The 22,376-nt window shown below is 47.1% G+C and overlaps 1 protein-coding gene across 6 annotated transcripts in view; it reads right to left on the minus strand.

The window, feature by feature from the left end:
* LOC143782201 (maternal DNA replication licensing factor mcm6) overlaps positions 1 to 22,376 on the minus strand; it is a 544,832-nt gene that overhangs the window by 295,470 nt on the left and 226,986 nt on the right. For all 6 annotated transcript variants that reach the window (XM_077269402.1, XM_077269399.1, XM_077269397.1 and 3 more), the window contains one exon: positions 17,422 to 17,563. In XM_077269402.1, coding sequence (XP_077125517.1) covers positions 17,422 to 17,563 — 142 coding nt within the window. The remainder of the gene's footprint in view (positions 1 to 17,421; positions 17,564 to 22,376) is intronic.

Below are 22,376 nucleotides of genomic sequence, written 5' to 3' on the forward strand. Positions count from 1 at the left end.
ACTGCGCCTGCTTGGGGTAGAGTGACAGAACTGGGGTGTGTGTAGCTATGAGGCCTGGCAAACTGTGGACAACACAGGGGTTGCAGGAGAAGGGGCAATTAAAGTAGTGGGGTCTGGGAGTTCGGCGATGGTGCTTGACGCATGAAAGGGCAGAGACACACTGGAAGGGTGAGACAAACCTGACATTACAGACACATTGGGAGTTGAGGGGGGAGGAATTGAGATAGTCCTTTGCTTTTTATTTTTTTTCCCTTTTTGATCGACGCGAAAGTCTGGGGTGCCTCGATGGGCTGATTTCTTGCAGCCTGGTCATGGTGGCCGACCTGTCAGGATCAGTGTGCCGCTGCTGCTGCATGGTTGTGGTGGTGGGGAAGGCCATGCCAGGGTCCTGCTGCTGCATGGTTTTGGTGTTGAAGGCCAACCCAAGGTCCAGTTGCTGCTGCTGCATGGTTGTGGTGGGGAAGGCCATGCCAGGGTCCGGCTGCTGCATGGTTGTGGTGGGGAAGGCCATGTCAGGGTCCAGCTGCTGCATGGTTGTGGTGAGGAAGGCCATGCCAGGGTCCTGCTGCTGCATGGTGGTGGTGTGGAAAGCCATTCCAGGGTCCGGGTGCTGCTGTTGCTGCTGCTGCATGGTGGTGGCAGTGGAGGAGGTCCAAGCAGGAGCAGCAGTTGTCATGGTGGTGGAGGTGGGCTGTCCAACAGCACTCGGCATGGTGGTGGTGCTGTAGTGGTGTCCGGCAGTGCTTGGAATGGTGGTGGCCATGCAGTGGTATGCAGCAGAGCTCAGCATTGAGGTCAGGCATGACAGTGTTGGCACAGGTGGAAATGCCACCACTGGCTGCTGAAAATACCGACTCTGCTGCATAGCCTGCACGTAAGCAGCATTGCAGGCCTGCATGACACTAAGCTGGAGATCAGGAGTAAGGTGATCCAGCATGCCCTTTCCTATTTGATCATTTTGTTTTTATGTGTTGGCCTCTGGAGGTCAGCTTTCGCTTGGTCAAGGCTTTTGGTGACATCCTGGATAAGTGTATCCATATGGTTTATTGCACTATCCAGTCGGTCACCCATCTCCTTGAGTCCATCATGAAAGACCGAGCTCAAGTGCAAAAACTCGGGCATGAGTGACCTGTCTGAGGCCCTCTGTCGCTGCCGTGAAGAGCACCCCCCTCAAAAAAAAAAAAAAAAAAAAAAAAAAAAAGAGGCAGAGGTCTGGGACAGGAGAACACCTGATGGACCAGCTTCCTGGTCTCCAGTCTGTGTTGCAGGCCCACTTGCTGCAGCTCTGCTGGATGGCTGAGATGGGTCCGTGGCTGTTTGATGAAGGACCGCTCCAGCACCAGGGTCAAGAGTGCTGCTCCATGTGCTGTGAAAAAAAGAAAAAAAAAAAACATTACTACCAAACATTTACAATAGTAAAGCGCCAACTCCTGTGGAATAGAACAATACAGATTAGGCAATACAACAACCCATTACACCACAAAAAATACTTATCCGTATTTTTCAGACTATAAGACGCACCGGACTATAAGACGCACACAGGTTTTAGAGGTGGAAAATAGGGAAAAAAAATAATAATTGGTAAAATTGAATAACATACTATTATATGTGGTGTTATTATATATAATAGTATGGTATTATATTGGAAGCTGCGGGCAGAAGATGGTGGTGCGGGACCAGTGTGGTGTCTGTAAAGTACTATATGAAGATGCTGGAGGGTGAGTGTAAGAATGGTGGTACAGGGCTTATATTTAAAGCACCACTCCAGAACTGAAAAATAAAAATAACACTGGAGTGCTGCTTTAAGATCCCACTGGGAGAACTATAACTCCCAGCATGTCCTGTAGATCCTATGGCATTCTGGGAGTTATAGTTCAACACAGGAGTGGCAGAGTGCTTTATTGTGTGTTGTAAAGACGAACCTTTTAATTGTGCCACCCAGCCAGCCACATGGAGCATCCCATGACTGCACACACGGAGCTCTCCCTCGTGATGCCTCTCCACATTACCGGTCATAAGAGGAAGCAGATTCTAGTGGGGAGTCTGAAAGACCTGTGATGACATCAGAAGAGGGAGGGCTCTGTGCTGCCATGTGACGCTTCAGCCTGCCCACTTCATGACATCACACAGGTCATTATATCAGCATCCAGCACAGCCAGGCAGGTATGCGGAGATCTTGTTTCCACAGGCCCCTGCTGCTGCCCCCTCCTCCACCGGACACACATTTCACCCCAGCTGCTGCAGGAATCCAGCGCTGAGGAAACCATGTGTGTTTCAGTGAAGGACTATTCATTTGCTGCTCCCCTGCTCACTGCTCAGCTGACAAGTGGGCGTGGAAGCGACTAATGAATATTCACTGCACTTTAATCGTCGGGACCATGTGGTTTCCCCAGTGCTGGATTCCGGACAGCTGGGACATTTTTCTGCCTCCTGCAAATGGGATCACAGTGCGATCCCACTCGCTGCTGCCCCCTCCCGACATGCTACATTCCGACCATAAGACGCACCCACACTTTCCTCCCATATTTGGAGGAAAAAAAGTGCATCTTATGGTCGGAAAAATACGGTACGTTCTCTGGGCAAGGACTGGTCTCAAAATGCAAGGATGCGGTGATATTTATATTTGTGGATCCTTGCTCCAGAACCACTAGGAACCCGGCTCTCTTGAGGAAAGTCCTTGTTGAAGCGATCCTTCATCAAACACCAACGTGTTTTGACTTTGAGCACTGTTGAAAAACATAAATAATGATTAGACAATGCACTTTTAACCGTGATCACACAACTGTGTGTGATCCCGGCCAAGGTCACTGCTGCGGCACACCGCATTGCAATACTTACAAAATGCATGTAGGACCCGAGTCAGGGCATTGTCCCAGCTAGGGTTGAGCGAAACGGATCGTTCATTTTCATAAGTCGCTGACTTTTGGCAAAGTCCGGCGTCTCATGAAACCGAGCCGATCCCTGTGTGGGGTCTGCCATGTGGTACGCGACTTTCGCGCCAAAGTCGCGTTTCAATGACGCTAAAAGCGCCATTTCTCAGCCAATGAAGGTGGACCCAGAGTGTGGGCAGCGTGATGACAGTTCTCAGTCCCCACCATCTTAGAGAAGGGCATTGCAGTGATTGGTTTGCTTTCTGCAGCGTCACAGGGGCTATAAAGGGGCGTTCCCGCCGACCGCCATCTTACTGCTGCTGATCTGAGTGTAGGGAGAGGTTGCTGCAGCTTCTTCGGAAGCAGGGATAGTGATAGGCAGGGTACATAAAGCTACAAACCGCTTGTGCTATAGCGATTTCCACTGTCCAACACCACCTTTTGATTGCAGGGACAGTGGAAGCTACATTTTTTTTCCTCAGTGCTGTAGCTCATTGGGCTGCACTAGAAGCCTCCCTGACCCTGATAGCTGCGTGTGCCTGTGTGTACGCCGCTGTGCAAACCAACTGCTTTTTTCAAAGCACAAATCCTGTTTTTCCTTCCTTTCTGCACAGCTATCTTGTGTGTTTGTCCACACTTTTGTGTGCAGCAGTCCTTTTTATAGCTGCCTGCCATACTTTTCTGAGATAACTGCAGGGAGATAAATATTGGCAAGTCTGCCTCCGTGCCATTGCTGTGTGTGGTATCTGTCTCTCACTGTGTGCCACCGAAAACACTGTGTAATACTTGGCCATTTTTTTTCTTTTTTTAGGGTAAATTCTCCCAGAAAAAAAAAAAAAAATAGTGGGAGATTAAGATTGGCATTTCTGCTTGAGTGCTGGTCCTGTGTGTGCCATCTGTCTCAAATTATTGGGGCACAGAAAACCTAGTGTGTAACATTGGGCCTGATTTTCCTTTCAGTGTCAGGCACCAATAAAGGTATATATAAATCCTACAGAAGTTTGAGTTCACCTTATAAGTTGTTTTACAGTAACAAATAGCATTACTTTGGTTACGTTTTGCAAACAATGAGGAAGTCTAGTGGAAGAGGTCGTGGCCGTGGGCGGTCATTGTCAGCTGGTAATGATGGTAGTGGTGGTGGAGCATCAGGTGGTCGTGGTAAAAGCAGTACAGCACCTAAGTCTCGAGTTGTTGAGCCATGTTCGTTGTCTGGCTACACAAGGCCTCGAACGCTCTCTTTTCTGGGAGTAGGAAAACCACTTTTGAAGCCGGAGCAGGAGGAACAAGTATTGGCTTTCATTGCTGACTCTGCCTCTAGCTCTTTCGCCTCCTCCTCGGAAAGTGCCAAATGTCAGAGCAGTGCATCGTCAGTGGATGCTCCCGGTCAGGAACAAGTCGCTTCCTTGTGTCCTTCACTAAAAACAACAGTGAAGGATGCGTCAGTCGACACAACAGGTTACTCCATGGAGCTCTTTACACATACCGTTCCTGGGTTAGACAGTGAAACAGTTAACAGGCCATGCCCATTAGAAGTTGAATCGGACATGGAGTGCACAGATGCACAGCCACAGCCAGATTACTATGCTGTTCCTTTGACTCAGACCAGAACATTGCCCTCGCAGTGTACTGAGGCAGAATCAAAACCAGCGGAGACTATGGTGCTCCGTCACGAACGCAATACCACCGGCTTACACGGTGACACAGACGAAGTTGCACACAACATAGAAGAGGAGGTCATAGATGACCCAGTTGTTGACCCCGATTGGCAGCCATTGGGGGAACAGGGTGCAGGCGGCAGTAGTTATGAAGCGGAGGAGGAGCCGCTGCAGGCATCAACATCACAACAGGTTCCATCTGCCTGGCCCGTATCTGGCCAAAAACGCGTGGCAAAACCAAAACCAGTTGGAGGACAGCGTGGCCATCCGGTTAAAGAAGCTCAGTTTGCAATGCCTGAAAAGGCATCCGATAGTAGAAAGAGTGCAGTATGGCATTTTTTTAAACATCCAAATGATCAGCGCAAAGTCATCTGTCAAAAATGTTCAACTACCTTAAGCAGAGGTCAGAATCTTAAAAGTCTAAATACAAGTTGCATGCATAGACATTTATCCACCAAGCGTGGACTAACTACCAAACGTCCCTAAAGGTTGCAGCACCCTCGGCCAATGAAGCTAGTCAGCAACGCTACATCCCTTCCCTCCCTGTAAGCCGACCATTTCCCACACCACCTGCAGTATCTGTGCAGCTTTCGTCGCCAGGCCAAAGCAGTCAGGGAATCACCAGGTTAGTAGTAGGAAACACTGCATGTAGGGCACCGGCAAGAATACCATCTCCAACCCTCTCTCACTCACCTATGTCCACCGGCACCACCGCTAGTTCCACGATCTCCAGCTCTCCAGTCCAGCTCACCCTACATGAGACTCTTGTTAGGAAAAGGAAGTACTCATCCTCACATCCGTGTACACAGGGTTTGAACGCCCACATTGCTAGACTAATCTCATTAGAGATGATGCCCTGCCGGTTAGTTGAAAGCGAAGCTTTCAAAGCGCTGATGGACAACGCTGTACCACGCTACGAGCTACCCAGTCAGCACTTCTTTTCTAGAAAAGCCATCCCAGCCCTCCAACAGCATGTTAAAGACCGCATCGTCCATGCACTCAGGCAGTCTGACTACAAAGGTGCACCTGACAACAGATGCATGGACCAGTAGGCATGGCCAGGGATGCTACGTGTCCATCACGGCACACTGGGTGAATGTGGTGGATGCAGGCTCCACAGGGGACAGCAATATTGGGACAGTTCTGCCTAGCCCACGGTCAAGGAAAGAGTTGGCTGTAGGCGTTTGCCCCCCTCCTCCTCTTCCTCCTCCTCCTGCAGAAGCGAGAGCTCGTCCACAGACCGCAGTCGCACATCCACTCCATCCGCAGCTGCCACTGTTGCACACCAGGTGTGCCATTAAGGGACAGCTAGTGGCAAGCTTCAGCAGGCTGTATTGGCAATGAAGTGTTTGGGCGACAACAGACACACCGCGGAAGTTCTGTCCGAGTTCTTGCAGAAAGAAACTCAGTCATGGCTGGGCACTGTACATCTTGAGGCAGGCAAGGTAGTGAGTGATAACGGAAGGAATTTCATGGCTGCCATAGCCCTTTCCCAACTGAAACACATTCCTTGCCTGGCTCACACCTTAAACCTGGTGGTGCAGTGCTTCCTGAAAAGTTATCCGGGGTTACCCGACCTGCTCCTCAAAGTGCGCAGACTTTGCTCGTATATCCGCCGTTCGCCTGTACACTCCAGCCGTATGCAGAACTATCAGCGTTCTTTGAACCTTCCTCAGCATCGCCTAATCATCGACGTTGCAACAAGGTGGAACTCCACACTGCACATGCTTCAGAGAGTGTGCGAACAGAGGCATGCTGTTACGTATTTGTGGGAGGATACACGGGCAGGCAGTTGGATGGCAGACCTGGAGTTGTCAGGTGTGCAGTGGTCGAAGCTACAAGACCTGTGTCAAGTCCTTCAGTGTTTTGAGGAATGCACACGGCTGGTTAGTGCCGACAACGCAATAATAAGCATGAGCATCCCCCTAATGCGTCTGCTGATGCAAAGTTTGACGCACATAAAGGAGCAGGCGTCTGCAGCCGAGGAAGAGGAAAGCCTTGATGACAGTCAGCCATTGTCTGGTCAGGGCCGTGTAGAGGACGCGGTAGCGGGCGAAGAGGAGGAGGAGGACGAGGAGGATGATGGGGATGAGTACTTTTTTAATGAGGAAGCTTCTCCTGAGCCAACAGAAATTAGTGGCGTTGCAAGGCCGGGTTCTGTTTTTGTAAGGGAGACAAGTGACGTAGATTTGCCTGTAACTGCCCCTCAAACCAGCACAACCGCAGATTTGCCAACTGGAACTTTGGCCCACATGGCGGATTATGCCTTACGTATCCTCAAAAAGGACCCACGCATTATTAAAATGATGAGCGATGACGATTACTGGTTGGCCTGCATCCTTGACCCTCGCTATAAAGGCAAATTGCAAAATATTATGCCACATGAGAACCTCGAACAAATATTAGCAAGTATAGCAACCAAACAAGCTACTCTTGTAGACCATTTGATTCAGGCATTCCCAGCACACAGCGCCGGTGATGGTTCTCACACGAGCTGCAGGGGGCTACAGGGCAGAGGTGTTAGAGGTGCACAGATCAGAAGTGGCGTTGGACAGAGGGGTTTTCTGACCAGGTTGTGGAGTGATTTCGCAATGACCGCAGACAGGACAGGTACTGCAGCATCTATTCAAAGTGACAGGAGACAACATTTGTCCAGTATGGTTACTAACTATTTTTCAGCCCTTATTGATGTTCTCCCTCAACCGTCATTCCCATTTGATTACTGGGCATCCAAATTTGACACATGGCCTGAATTGGCAGAATATGCGTTGCAGGAGCTTGCTTGCCCAGCAGCTAGTGTGCTATCAGAAAGAGTATTCAGTGCTGCTGGTTCAATATTAACCGATAAAAGGACTCGTCTGGCTACCCAAAATGTGGATGATCTCTTCTTCATTAAAATGAACCACTCCTGGATTTCAAATTATTTTGCCCCACCTTTCCCGGCTGACACCTAGCTTTCCTATAAAAAGGTCTTGCTTGTGGACTGGTCTTACTGAGTGTTAAAATCTCTTAATTTGCAGCAGCTGTTTGACCAGCATATGACATGTTTACACATCCCCCAATGGGAAAACTCCCCCCATGGGGCCGTTGTCTCACTCTCGACACTTGGCGCAAGCACCCGTTAGTTACAGTGCTGTTTGTCAGAAGAGGTGGGTGTGCTCGCTTTTGGTCGACGGCACTGCCACTGGGTCCCTCATAGTACAATGTAGTGTCTCTGGCGGTGGTGGTGCGCACCCAACATCAGACACACCGTTGTAACATGAGGGGCCCTGGGGCGGTACCGCCGGCCACAAGAGAGTCCCCCCCCCAGCTGAAACTGTGCTCTACCACGTGCCAAATTATCTCGCACAGCTCCACCAATGTTTAGTCTATGCGCTGACATCATTCAATGCCTGGCACTGACAATCAATACCAATTTGTTGACATCTATGATGATAGTTACAGTAGTCTGGGTCAGTGTCCTATATTGACACCAGTAAATACTAATTTACTGCCAAATTACTTTGTCATAAACTCTGCAGATGAGCCCACCCCTGTACCTAAGCATGCCACCCTTTTTTTTATTTATAGTTGTTTTGCGAGACATTAACATCTATTTATTTTTTGGGAGTACTAACTGTCAGACACTTCTTGCAATACTCCTCCACTGACCACAATGCTGCCTGCCTGTGTATCCATGTAACCTATTTTAAACTGCCATGCCTGCCTATTGTTTGTTATTTTAGGCCTTTGATAGCCCGTCTGCGGCCCCTACCTGCAATACTCCTCCACTGACCACAATGCTGCCTTGAGTGCCTGCCTGTGTATCCATGTAACCGATTTAAAGCTGCCATGCCTGCCTATTGTTTGTTATTTTAGGCCTTTGATAGCCTGTCTGCGGCCCCTACTTGCAATACTCCTCCACTGACCACACCAATGCTGCCCGTGTACCCCTGGAACCTATTTAAAAGTTCATAGAGCCTAGTTATATATTTTATTTACTATTAATAAGGCCATGATGGACTACGCTGTACCACGCTACAAGCTAACCAGTCGACACTTCTTTTGCGAGAAAAGCCATCCCAACCCTCCACCAGAATGTAAAAGACCGCATTGTCCATGCACTCTGGCAATCTGTGAGTACAAAGGTGCACCTGACAACAGACGCATGGACCTGTAGGCATGGCCACGGAAGATTACGTGTCCATTAAGGCACAATGGGTTAATGTGGTGGATGCATGGTCCACAGGGGACAGCCTACTAAGTCTGTCTGCAGTCCCTAATTCAAATTGTCCTCCACTGTCTAAATCAGAGCTTCCACCTTCTGGCTTTCGGCCTATAGTATCAGAAATTAAACTGCATTTGGCCTTCAACTTTGGTTCCGGCCTACTAACGGTGTCTGCCCCTCCCTGGTGTTTGTCCTCACCTGAATAAAGCTGAGCTTCAACCTTCTGGCTCTCATTAAGTGCTGTGTTTTTAAAAATTGGTGGTTAGGGCCTACTAACGGTGTTTGCCCCTCCCTGGTGTTTGCCCTCAACTGAATAAAGCTGAGCTTCAGTCTTAGGCTTTTGGCCTAAAGTATCAGATATTAAACTGCATTTGGCCTATTAGTGTGTTTGGGCCCTTAAAACAGTGTCTGCTGCTCCTGGGTTTGCTACTCCACTGAACAAAGCAATGCCACCTGTTTAGTCCTGTTACCAATTTTGAACTGCATGTAGCCTACTTTATTCTTTGGCCCTATATCTGTGTTTCCTCCTCATCCTGCCCATTGCCCAGCCACTGCTAGATGAGTCTGCTGGTACATTGACCTAGACCACTACATTCCCCTTGCACTCTACACAGCCAGAATCTGACCCTGCTGAAAGTAAGGTTCCCCTTCCCGCATGTTATACCACCTTACACAGGGACAAAGAGGAAGGTGCAGATGAAAGTGCAGGTTCCTTCATCAGGTGGGGGGGCATACTCGTTGGCGACGTCACTGGCACAGGGCCCCTCAGAGTACGCAAAAGTGTCGCTGCTGGTGGGAGGCACCCCCGCCGTGCAAACACACCGCTGTACTTTGAGGGGCCCTGTGCCAGTGCCAATGCGAACAAGTGTGCCCCCCTGCTTGCTCAGGATCACAGCACTTGCAACGTTGAAATACTTACCTCTCCCTGCTCCACCGCCGTGACATAGTCCACGATTCCTGGGCCCACTAAAACCTTGAACCAGCCCTACCCCCCACAAATTTGCCAAATGACCCCCAAGTTCCATTGAACAACTATTATTATAAAGTTAATTAAGATTGACAAGCTTCAGAAACAAGAATAGATGTTTTTGGCATTAAAATGGGCACTGTAGGTGTTTTCCTGGCCTCCACTCACTGCCGACTATGCTTCCCCATTGACTTGCATTGGGTTTCGTGTTTCGGTCGATCCCCGACTTTTAGCGATAATCGGCCGACTGCACTCGACTCGACTCTGGACGAAGTCGGGTTTCACAAAACCCGACTCGATCTTTAAAAAATGAAAGTCGCTCAACCCTAGTCCCAGCCATTCCACATCGCTTTGGCTACCTTATTCCATAGATGCCAGATCATCACGTTGTCCGAGTGCTGCAGAACCCGGGTGTCCCACAACGGGACTTAATCATGGACAAGGGAGATTAGGATGTCATTGTCAATGAGGTTCTCATCCCGTTCTGGAACCTAAAAAATTAATAAAGACATTGATGTTGGATACATTAACATAAGGAAAAGAAAGAAAACAACAGAGACAGAAAACTGGCATGAATATTCAAAGTCAAGAAAAAAAGTAGTCAAGAAGAAAAAGGGAGAGACGGAGGAAAATAAAGAAATGAACAGTGAAGAACAGTAAAGTCAGGATACAATAAGAAGTCAGCCAGCCGCTGCTGCCTTGCCACCCGACTGTGTCCACACTGCTCCTGCTCAGCCTCTGCCGCAGTGGAAGAACTGTTCTAAAAAAAGGAAACAAAAAATGTGTCACATGTGTAGATGCGAAAGAGAATACTTACCAATCTGAAGAGGTGAGTACTCACTACACTTTCATTTCCACCTTGTGCAGGCCCAAACCATTGCTCCTCAGAAGATGATGACATTCTGATGCATGCAGCAAGAAAAAAAAAAAGACTGAAATTAGGACATATAAAGACGGAAAATAGAAAATAATGACATTGCCTTTGATACTCACATTGTTCAGAGTGTTGATTCCTCCCAGGTTCTTTCCTGCGTCTGTCTGCTCTTATTCCCAGTCTGATGGACTGCAAATGCCCACTCCCTCCTTTTATCAGTTTGTATGAGGGGGTGGCTAATCAGTGTCTATACATGTTTTCCTGTGATACAACGCATGCGTTCACAAACGCAAGCAAACGCATGTGCTTGCGAATGCATTCATTCACATAGACCGTAATGTGCGTGTTCTTTTTGCCACATGCATACCACTAACAGCCGCATACGTTTCGAGGCGGCAAATTGACGCCTCTGAAATTACTACATGTAGCGTTTACCGCGCCAAGCCGCAGACAACGAAACGACGCATGCATCGTCAGACGCAGCAAAACGCAACCCATCGCAGGCACCTGAGTCCCTAATGTTAAAGATAGGAATACACAACGCATGCTGAAAATTGCAGCACAAACGCTGCGGACACAACCGCAAATGTGAAACCAGCCTTAAAAACATTTTTTTTTTAATCTATAATTATTGCATACTTTCATTTTATCCTATTTACCGCTTGTTTGACAGCAACATTTTATGGTGTACTTGATTCTATTTGTACTGCAAATAAATGTAACCTCTTCACGACTTTTGATGTACATTTACATCAAAGGTAGTGTCCATGACATTGATGCCAGTTATGCAAATTGTCTCTTCAGAGAGGATGAGAACTAGAACTCTAGTGCCACCTATTGGAAGGTAGCAATCCTATAAGTCAATGTTGACCCTTTAATGAGCCCTGTCACATGACTTAGGATAATAGCCAAACCAGAATCTCATTTTGCAGACACTGTTCCAGGGTACTGACCCTCGTCAGTGCAAAGCGGAGATCTGGTTTGGCTGTGCCAGCTCACATATTATGGCCAATTTACTCAGTCATTGTGTGCCTTTAACAGCTGTGGCTAGAGAAGTGCACCATCCGCAGCTGTTAACCCACCCATTGTCATGCCCGTCACATTCATCCCCACTCATCGCCATGCCACACGATTGTGGGGCACCGATGGTTTATCATAACAGCCAAGGTTCTGCTGATGACCCCTATAACTCTCATAACTATTTGCCTATGAATGCTGGCCCTTAGTCGATTTTCAAAAGAGGTCACTTCTGCTTCACCGCTGCAATGTATAGCACAAGCGATTGCTTCAAGTCTTAACAGGATTATTCATTGCAGAAGAAGAAAAAAACACATTTGGTATCACTGCTTTTGTAAAACTTCGTTCTATCAGTATAGAAAAAAAGATCTGATTGGAAAATGGTGTAACTATAAAAGTTAAAGTCCTATGTCCCCAAAAATGTTATAGTCTTTGAAAATTGGGCCATAAGCAAATTTTTTATCTTACAAAATTCCACATTCACACCACATTAAAAAACAAAAAACAACAAAAAAAACAAACAAAACACACACACACACACACACACACACTAACTATACATGTTTGGTATCTGCATACATGAACTGACTCATATTGCCAGGTCAGTTTTTACCATACAGTGAATGGGACGCCCGCCAGGGCCTAGGGGTACTCTGTACCGGGTCCGGTACTGTAAGAGGGTAGTGCTGATATGGACAGTAACACGCTGCCAATTTAAGAGACAGAACCCCCTTGTCTGGTGTGATGAAATGTCCTGCTTCCCCCTGCTATAGACTGTGAAGATGAACTGCCCTAGAATGAGGGGAGGTGTTGAGCCTGAACTGTGTGTGAGCTGAAGCTGCTAGAGAGAACTGTGTGCTGTTTGCTACAAGAAAGGTCCCACAGTCTGGGATAGAGTGTACTTGTGAAATTTGCAAGACTTTTCTGGGTACAGCAAAGGTGGCTGTTCTGTGCTAGTTTGTGAAGCCACGAAGATACTGAGAAAGGGACTTACAGTTTCCAGGAGCATCCCTAGGATCCAGAAGCAAGGAGAAGACCACGCTTCATAGAGCTGACAGAAAGCCATGCGCACCGCCATATTAGACTGCTGGGGGCCCCCCTGGGACTGGACCTGAGTCCCCAACATCACCGTGAGTCTGTTCCTGTTTGATGCACCTGTTAGGGCCTAGTGTAGGCTTCAGTAGTCAGGACACGGAAGCCGTGTGGCCTGCTTAGTAAAGGCCAGGGAGGTTATATGTAGAGTAGTATCGTTATTTGTTTATTGTTTAAATTTGCGTGAGAGACATATTCTGAGTCTGTAATAGTTGGAGCACTGTGCTATGTTGCGGACAAGATAAAGTTTATAACTCTTGTAAAGTGTCTCTTGCCATTGCAGAACCCTGTTTGCATCTTCCTCACCCACATCATTCCTTGCCTCCCAATAAATCTACCCTTGGTTGTTTGCACCTCATCTTGTGTACAGTAGTCTTCCTGCACCGTGGTGGTCCCCCGGCCATCGCTTCAGTACTTAAAGGGGATTTGACACAGCGGCAGCGACCCGGTTCGTAGCCCTGGGCGCCCAAGTAAAAGGGATAGTCTTTAAATGGAGTTGCAAAGTGATAATGGAGCGCCCCCAGATGCAGGGCCGCGGGGTACTCGGTACCGGGCCTCTCTGTCTCAGTTCTGGGTTGTCACGGTGGCTAGACCCGGTCCGTGACCCTGCTAAGGGGCGTCCAATGAAAGGTGTGATGATGGTGCGTGGTGTAGGTCGCGGTGAATAACGAGGACACAGGGTTGCAGTCTCTTTACCTCTTTAATGAAGGCTTCAGGATCCTCAATCCGGAGTACTGTTAACAGGGCTGGCTGAGACCGGCCGGTCCGAAGGCACCTCCAGAGTTCCCTTTGCAGGTGGAAATCTGTGCCTACCTTCTAGCACCTGTGTGTTGTAGTACTTCCCTGCTGAGCACCACGGGATAGTCCTCACAACTGTTGTGTCTGTTTCTGATGTTCTTTCTCATAACTTTTTTCTGTTCTGATGTTCTTCTCCGTCCCCCAGATGATATGGCTAGGACGCACCCGTATGACGGGTAGGCCTGGAGTTCTTCCGGGACCCTAGTGTCGCCCCTCTCCCACAATTGCCCCCTATGTCTGCTTAGGTGATTTAGGTCAGACAGCCAACCTATAATTAACTGTCCTGCCGTTGGTTTGAAGTAATGCTTGGAGCCCAATACTTCCTCGGCGTTCCGGCCACCGGCTACGCGCCTCAGTAGGATGTTGCCTCAATCTTACGGCACGACTCCTACTGGTGTTATCTCCCTTTTGCTGTGATCTCGTTTCTCACTGCTTCACAATAAACCTCGCTTCTTGTCCTTTCTTGAGATACCGCCGCAATGTCGTGCAGGCGAGGTTCCTTAACGTTCTGTTTTGTTCGCTAGGCCCCTGTCAGGATTAACCCCTGACAGAGACCCCCCTGAATCTTCTCAAGCAACCCCTTCTCTCACTCGGTGTTGCCTGGGCAAAACCCAGTCAGCTTCTCTCACTTTCTATCCAACCCCCAGTTTTACCAGATTGTGAGGAGTGGCCTAATGCCTAGTATCCTTAGCTCCCCCTGGAGGCCAGACTGTGAAGTGTATTGGTGCCTGTGATACCTGGTCAGGTGAACTCCTTCAGTGCAATCAGACGTACCATCACTCCCCTTAGTGGCAGAGCGATGTTACTGCAACGACCAGGTCTCTGGGGCGCTGCAATAACAGTTTGTGATGCCACCTGTGGCATTCCGTCAGGGGTGACCGACGCTGCTTAAAGGGGTCCCCTGGGGGTAATGACACTGCAGTAAAGATGGTATCACTTCCCACAGGTGAAGCTGGGTCCCCAGGGCTCCCAGTGTGTGTGATAAGAATGGTGTGGTGTCAGAATAAACAGAGGACACAGGGTTGCAGTCTCTCTACCTGGTTTACTGATGTAGTCAGCTTCAGTCCAGGGTACCGGCAACAGGTGTCAATGGAGTCCAGGCAGCCTGAAGATGAGTGAGATTCCCTTTGCCAGGTCAGATGGCGAGCCTTCCACTATGCGCTGAATATTAGTCCCTTGCTGCCTGTGGCTTCCTTACAAGGTCCTCTTTTACCCCCTGTCCTGGGACAGTACCTGCACGGTAGTCAACTCAAACTGATTCTTTGGGGTCTCTATCCACGGTGACTCCGGGCTTTGGTTATTGCTGTACCTCAGGTGCAATGTGGGCAAGTGCCATTCAGTTTCCTGCCCACTGGTTCTGCCGTGGGACTTGTAGTTCCACACAGTCTCGGGCTCTCGGTGTCCGGTTTCGGAGCCTCAGCCTGGAAGGTGCCCAGTCACGATTCCCTTCCAGCTACTGTTTCTCCTGTGCTCCTTCACTGTTCTTTGTCTGCTCCAGACTAACTAGCTCGTCCTCCAGATCAGAATGTATATAGGGAAGTTCCCCTGAAACCAGGGTTAGCGCTCCCCCTTCTGGCCTGGAGTCAGAAAGTGTTGCATGTACAGGTTACCTGCCAAAGGAACTCTCCTCGTTTCCAGGCATGGCATCACCCTCCCCGAGAGGAAGGCAATACCACTGTGGTACCTGAACTCCTGAAGTGCCACATGAACATGGTTAATAAAATAAAAAATAAAAAATGTGGAATTGCACTTTTTGCAGTTTCAATGCACTAGGAAAGCAAAAAACTCCTTGATTAAATGAATGGTGTAATTCAGAAGTGCAAGTCATCCCACAAAAAACAAGCCCTGATACGGCTATGGAGAAAAATGGATCTTGGAATAAGAGGAGGAAAAAAATAAATAAAAAAATAACAGAAAATCACAAGGTCATGAAGGGGTTAAACAATTTTCCCATTAAATTATAAGTACACAAAAATACGCAGAATTTACATCTGTTTGTGAACATTTATTTTCCAGGATGTAAAAACCTTAGTCATATGGTCACGTTTTTATCCGTTTTTCAGGTTTTTTTTCCCAGCACTGGGGTTGTGTGTGTGGAATGTGTTTAGGGGCAGTGCTCTCCCCATACACTATAGATGCTGGCTATGTTAAATATCCAACATATGCCTAACAACAGGGGCTGGAGTTGAGCCCTTATCTCTGTTAACCAGTTAGATGCTGCTGTCAAAGTCCGGCGACATTTAAATACTTCTCTTGCCTGTGCGTGGCTGGACTGGACTTCCATTGATGCCCGTGATGTTATCACAGGACACAGATGGGTTACCATTAGTGATGAGGGAATGTACCCGTTGCTCGGGTTTTCCCGAGCACGGTCGGGTGACCTCCGAGTATTTATGACTGCTCGGGAGATTTAGTTTTCATCGGGGCAGCTGAATGATTTACAGCTACCAGCCAGGCCGAGTACATGTGGGGGTTGCCTGGTTGCTAGGGAATCCTCACATGTAATCAAGCAGGCTAGTAGCTGTAAATCATTCAGCTGCGGCGATGAAAACTAAATCTCCGAGCAGTCAAATACTCGAAGGTCTCCCGAGCGTGCTCTGGGAAAACCCGAGCAACGAGTACACTCGCTCATCACTAGTTACCATGGCAGAAAGAGAAAAATGCCTGCCAGCCAGCTTTTTATTATTTTTTTTTTTTTCACAAACACCACAATGGTGAGAATTTATTATCCCAATCTCATCCCACTGGGATTATTTTACTGTATAATTCAATATGTTGTGGAATAAAATAAATGGTGTACTTCAAAACCACAGCTCAGAGGAGAAACATTACCCCCTGGTTTCTGGTGAGACGCCGCCCCTCACACAGCCAAACCAGATCTCCACTTTGCACTGACGAGGGGCAGTACCTGAAACACAGTGTCTGCAAATTGAGATTCTGGTTTTGGCTTTTATCCAAAGTCATGTGACAAGGCTCGTTAAAGGGAACCTGTCACCCCCAAAATCGAAGATGAGCTAAGCCCACCGGCATCAGGGGCTTATCTGATAAGCCCCCGATGTAACCTGAAAGATGAGAAAAAGAGGTTAGATTACACTCACCCAGGGGCGGTCCTGCTGCGGTCTGGGTCCGATGGGAGTCACGGTCCGGTCCTGATGGGCATCGCGGTCCGGTCTGGGGCCTCCTATCTTCATAGGATAACGTCCTCTTCTTGTCTTCACGCTGCAGCTCCGGCGCAGGCGTACTTTGTCTTACCTGTTGAGGGCAGAGCAAAGTACTACAGTGCGCAGGCACTGGGCCTCTCTGACCTTTCCCGGCGCCTGCACACTGCAGTACTTTGCTCTGCCCTCAACAGGGAAGACAAAGTACGCCTGCGCCGGAGCCGCAGCGTGAAGACAAGAAGAGGATGTGATTGTATGAAGATGGGAGGCGCTGGACCCGGACCGCAGCGGGACCGTCCCTGGGTGAGTATAATCTAACCTGTTTTTCTCATCTTTCAGGATACATCGGGGGCTTATCTACAGCATTCCAGAATGCTGTAGATAAGCCCCTGATGCTGGTGGGCTTAAATCATCTTCGATTATGGGGGTGACAGTTTCCCTTTAAAGGGTTGAGATTGACTTTTAGGATTGCTACTTCCTATAGGTGGCACAAGCGTTCTAGTCCTCTTCCTCTGTGAAGAGACAATTTGCATATTCCCAGAGGAGCATTGCACCTCATCTCAGCATGCTTCACTTGTCACTCTCCACAAGGAGAAATGTTACTCATTGGAAAAATACAGATCATAATCCACATACAGATATGTGGATTGAAAAGTAAAAAAAAAAAAAGGTATGGCCCTTGAAAGAAGTGTTTGGAAAAAATGCAAATGTTAAAATAAACTTCATTGTGGAGGTGAGGGGTTAATATTTATATATACAAAAAAAAACAATTAAAATTCTTACTTTAGAAACTGGCTTTTAGATGTACTGGGATCTCCAATAATGCACACATTAATATCGCCTCTCAGAGATGTACCTTCCAGCGTTGTTTTAGGTACACCTCCAAATAACATTAAAAGTACACCTCTCTTTATTTCATCATTACCTAGGAAATGAAAAGCAGCATGTTAAAAATCTAAATTCTGTATTTCTACCATATGCAGGAAAATAATAGGCTTCAATACAATTGTACAACAAACACAAAAAGGGGCAAACATACCCGGATGCAACTACTTCAGCGGCACAGAAGTCCAGAGGTTTACAGAGGCTCTTAACTGTGCAAGGGCAGCTGGTGAGGGAAATGTGGCTTAATACTTGGGATTGTGGCTCAAACAATGGGGATGCATGATTGGTGGCAGGGAGGGAGGTTGTTGGAGGATATAAGATGGGGTTGCCATAAAATTGGGGGTGAGGGGACATGTATAAATATCAGAGATAATGGGAGTAATACTCCTTTTTGAAATCCGTGTCCCTTAAGCTACAAATGTCTAGGAGCTGCCAGGTTTATTGGATGGCACACAGGGTCGCCATCAGGGCATTACTGCCCTGACTCTTGTATGGGGCGAAGTGAGCCAAGGTAAAGGGAGAGTAAACAGTAAAAGGAATTAAATGGGCTTGGGGTGGAGAAAGTGATAATAAACGGAAGGTGGAGTACATGGGGCAGTGAATGACAAACTGAGGATGGGAGGGTGCAAATTATAATGAATTGAGGGTGGGGCAGGAGAGAGGACATGACATTGAACTGAGTTGGAGGGGAGCATGTAAATATAATGAATCGGCGGTGATGGGGGTACAAAGTGAAAGAGTTGGGGATGCAGCAGTGACTGGAAAGAATTTAGGGGAAAAAGTACAAGTTCTAATTAACATTTATTGGGTGGTGAAAGTGGCAATTTATAGTTAGTGGGGGCACAGTGGAGGATTACAATTTATATTTGGAATGGTGGGTTGCATAATAAATTTTAAATTAATGGTGGATGCACATCTGTAATCAGCTGCGTAGTGAAGTAGTTGGGAAAAAAAGTGGAGAATATGCTCTGGAAGTGGTGCTCTAGATAACTTATTTTCTACAGAAATGACTCCTGGCCTGAAGAAGAGATGGTCTACACTGGATGAAGAAGAAAATCAAAGATTAAGGACTTCAACGAGAGATGTCACTGGTGAGTCAGTGTCATACACTTAAATTATACACTGTATACTCTATACATAGCTCCTGTATATATTGTCACTACTGATCATTATTACCTGTACACTGACACTATATACAGAGCTCCTGTGCATAATGCCAATATTATTGTGTTTTTTTTTTTGTTTTTTTTTTTAAATTATCAACATTGCATTATTCGATCAATATGTGGTGGCAACATGAGGTCCATCCAGGGTTTGACGGTATTTGTACCTTGTATGTGATATTATTGGACATTTTAAAATATATATACGACAAATTCCCTTAAATGAAAATAAATACAAGTGCCTAAAAAGATTTTGCCAAAAGATTATACCTTTTCATGGTGGCGGTTTAAAAAGTCTTTTGGCCAAAACAAAAGCTGATGGCTATATGTGTAATATGGTGCTAGATGGGAACTGTTCATGTGTGATTCATGAGGACGTAGTGCAGAAGTGTAGTTTTTCCAAGAGTGGACAGTGGGACTGTGGGAGATTTGAGAGATGGAGGTAAAGCTTGCGTTTAGCCTCAAGGGATCCTGAAAATGTTGCCAGTATGAGGCCTTGAAATTCCTGGTGGAAACCCTGGGCACACAGTTTCATAGAATCACTCATCCATGAAAATCACAGATCAGAGAATTAAATCCATGAGACTCAGTATGGAGACCAAGCATTGTATCTTAATTAGGCTACTTTCACACTAGCGTCGGGCTCGGCCCGTCGCGGTGCGTCGGGCTGAGGTTCCCGATGCTAGCGTTGTCTCCACCGCACAACGGGGGCAGCGGATGCATTTTTCCAGCGCAACCGCTGCCCCATTGTGAGGTGTGGGGAAGTGCGGGGAGGTGGGGGCGGAGTTCCGGCCGCGCATGCGCGGTCGGAAAAAGCGGACCGTCGGGAGCAAAAAATGTTACATGTAACGTTTTTTGCTCCCGACGGTCTGCCACTGCACGGCGCAACCGTCGCAAATTCGTCGCTAATGTTAGTCAATGCAGAAAAAAACACATCCTGCAAGCACTTTTGCAGGATGCGTTTTTTCGGCAAAACGACGCATTGCGACGTAATGCAGTTAACGCCAGTGTGAAAGTAGCCTTAACCAAGCGACAATATGTAGCAAACCAAGAAGAATAGACTTATCTGTATGTGTTGGCTTTTCAATTTAAGTGTTGTTTTCTGGTTGGTCAAGAAAACAAACTTTTGTTTGTGACCGCATGTAATATTGACTTGTAAACTGATATTTCATACAAGAGTGTGCTTTTATCCTGGATAACTAGTGAGATTTACTGATATATTAATTGTACATTGTCTAGCCAACGTAGTCTGTTGAAAATAGTTTTCAAATTTTTAGTTTAAAATATAGGAGGAAAATCTATGCAAACCGATTACATAATCAAACAAGGCAACTGGGTCGTCACCATTCTTACCCTTATCTATGAGGCTGGACTGGAGGACACTTGTTAAAGGGAATCTGTCACCCCAATTTTCGTCTATAAGATGCGGCCACCCTATTCTTTAATGCTGTAGATAAGCCCCCGATGTAACCTGCAAGATAAGAAAAAACGGTCATATTATACTCACCAAGGGGCAGTCCTGGTTCGGTCCAATGGGCTTCGCGATCCGGGTCCGGCACCTCCCATCTGACATCCTCTTTTGCTTCCTGCAGAGGCTCTTGCTCAGGTGTGCTTTATCTGCGCTGTTGAGTGCAGAGAAAAGTACTGCAGTGCACAGGCGCCGGGCCTCTCTGACCTCTCCCGCCTGCGCACTGCCTTGCTCTGCCCTCAACAGTGCAGATAAAGTACGCCTGCACAGGAGCTGCCACTGGAAGAAAATAAGAGGACGACATCGTATGAAGATGGGAGGCACTGGACCCAGATCGCGACGCCCATCGGACCAGAGCGAACTGGGACCGCCCCTGGGTGAGTATAATATAACCAGTTTTTCTTATCTTGCAGGTTACATCGGGGGCTTATCTACAGCATTACAGAATGCTGTAGATAAGCCCCTGATGTCGGTGGCCACATCTTATAGGCTACAATTGGGGAGACAGATTCCCTTTTAAGAGAATCTGTCACCTAATTTTGGCCCTATAAACTGCGACCACCGCCATCAGGGGCTTATCTACAGCATTCTGTAATGCCAATGATAAGCCCCCCGATCTAACCTGAAAGACAAGAAAAACAAGATATATTACACTCATCTGGGGGGGCAGTCTGGTCCGATGGGCATCACGGTCCGGGTCCAGCGCCTCCCTCTTCATACGATGTCGTCCTCTTCTCTGCTACTGTCATGGCTCCTGTGCAGGTGTGGTTCTCTGCACTGTTGAGGGCAGAGCAAAGTACTGCAGGGTGCAGGCGCCGGAAAAGGTCAGAGGCGCCCGGGGCCTGCGCACTGCAGTACTTTACGCTGCCCTCAACAGGGCAAACAATACGCCTGTGCAGGAGCCACAACAGAAGCAAGGAGGATGAAGACATTGTATGAAGATGGGAGGCCCCGGACCCACGACACCCATCAGACCCGAACCGAACTCGGACCACCCCTGGGTGAGTATAATCTAACTTGTTTTTCTTATCCTTCAGGTAACATCGGGGGCTTATCTACAGCATTACAGAATGTTGTAGATAATCCCCTGATGGCAGTGGCCACAGTTTATAGGGCCAAAATGAGGTGACAGATTCCCTTTAATCATAAAAAGAGGCAATATGGCTCTGCATAGGCTGACAGATAGAGAGACAGCCAGAGATTCTGCCAAGACATCCATAAATCCAAAAGGACCAGACAGAGGACACCTGACAATTCATCATGGTTCTATCACATGGTTCTAACGCAAGGGTTTGAATAGTGCAGTTACCATTCATTGCGTATTAATAAATAACACCATGTTCAGTGGCATTTTTCATTTCTTAAACTGAGAGACTCCAAAAAAAAACCCAATGATCCTTGTAGAGAAAAATGTGCTCTTTCTAATGATATCAGAATTAATATATTTTAGGGGTACCCTATTTGAGAAATTTGACCTAAAAATAGGTAAAATTCGTTTTTTTTAAGTTTTTCATCATATGTGGGTGTGAATATTTCCACAAATACATATGCTTTGATCGTGATATTGCAGCAATGCAAAGACATGTAGATGTTTGGTGTACAGGGCAAAGCACCAGTTACTATTGGTTTTTGGTCTTGAGTTATATATGGGCAAAGTTTGGCATAAATTTTATGCGACGCGTTTTTCAAGCTACTTTGACACAAAATTGCAGCCAAAATATTGTTTTGTCATAGCCGTTAATAATTTTATCGTGTTTATCAGCAAAAGTTGAGCTAGTATGCCAAATTTCAGCATCATAGCCAGTATAGAACTCTAATGGCTATGTGCCAAAGTTTGCAAAATCCTCTTAGCTGAAGCCACAGGCTTGGTGGAACCTCCAGTGAAAGGTCAACAGTGCCCAATGTATTTGAGATCTGGCAATAAAAATTTACAGAACCTCTTTTCAAACATACATGTACATCCTTATAAATTTTCTGCAAAATCGGAGAAGGTCAGTAGTAGAGCATAGATATGTCTTGTCAAACTCAATTTGACAGGTGGACACGCCCCTATCAAAGTGTATCAAAGTGTGTAACCCCCCCCTCCTCCCCTCCCTGTCAGCCAGCTGTCCACCCTGTCAGCCAGCTGTCCTCATTGTCTGGCTGTTTTTGATATAGATTAATATTATTATCACAGTGTTTTAATATTGTTAATACTGTGATTATTATCACAGTAAGTGTTT

Source organism: Ranitomeya variabilis, chromosome 6 (genome assembly GCF_051348905.1).
Source record: "Ranitomeya variabilis isolate aRanVar5 chromosome 6, aRanVar5.hap1, whole genome shotgun sequence".
In the NCBI taxonomy this organism is placed as follows: Eukaryota; Metazoa; Chordata; class Amphibia; order Anura; family Dendrobatidae; genus Ranitomeya; species Ranitomeya variabilis.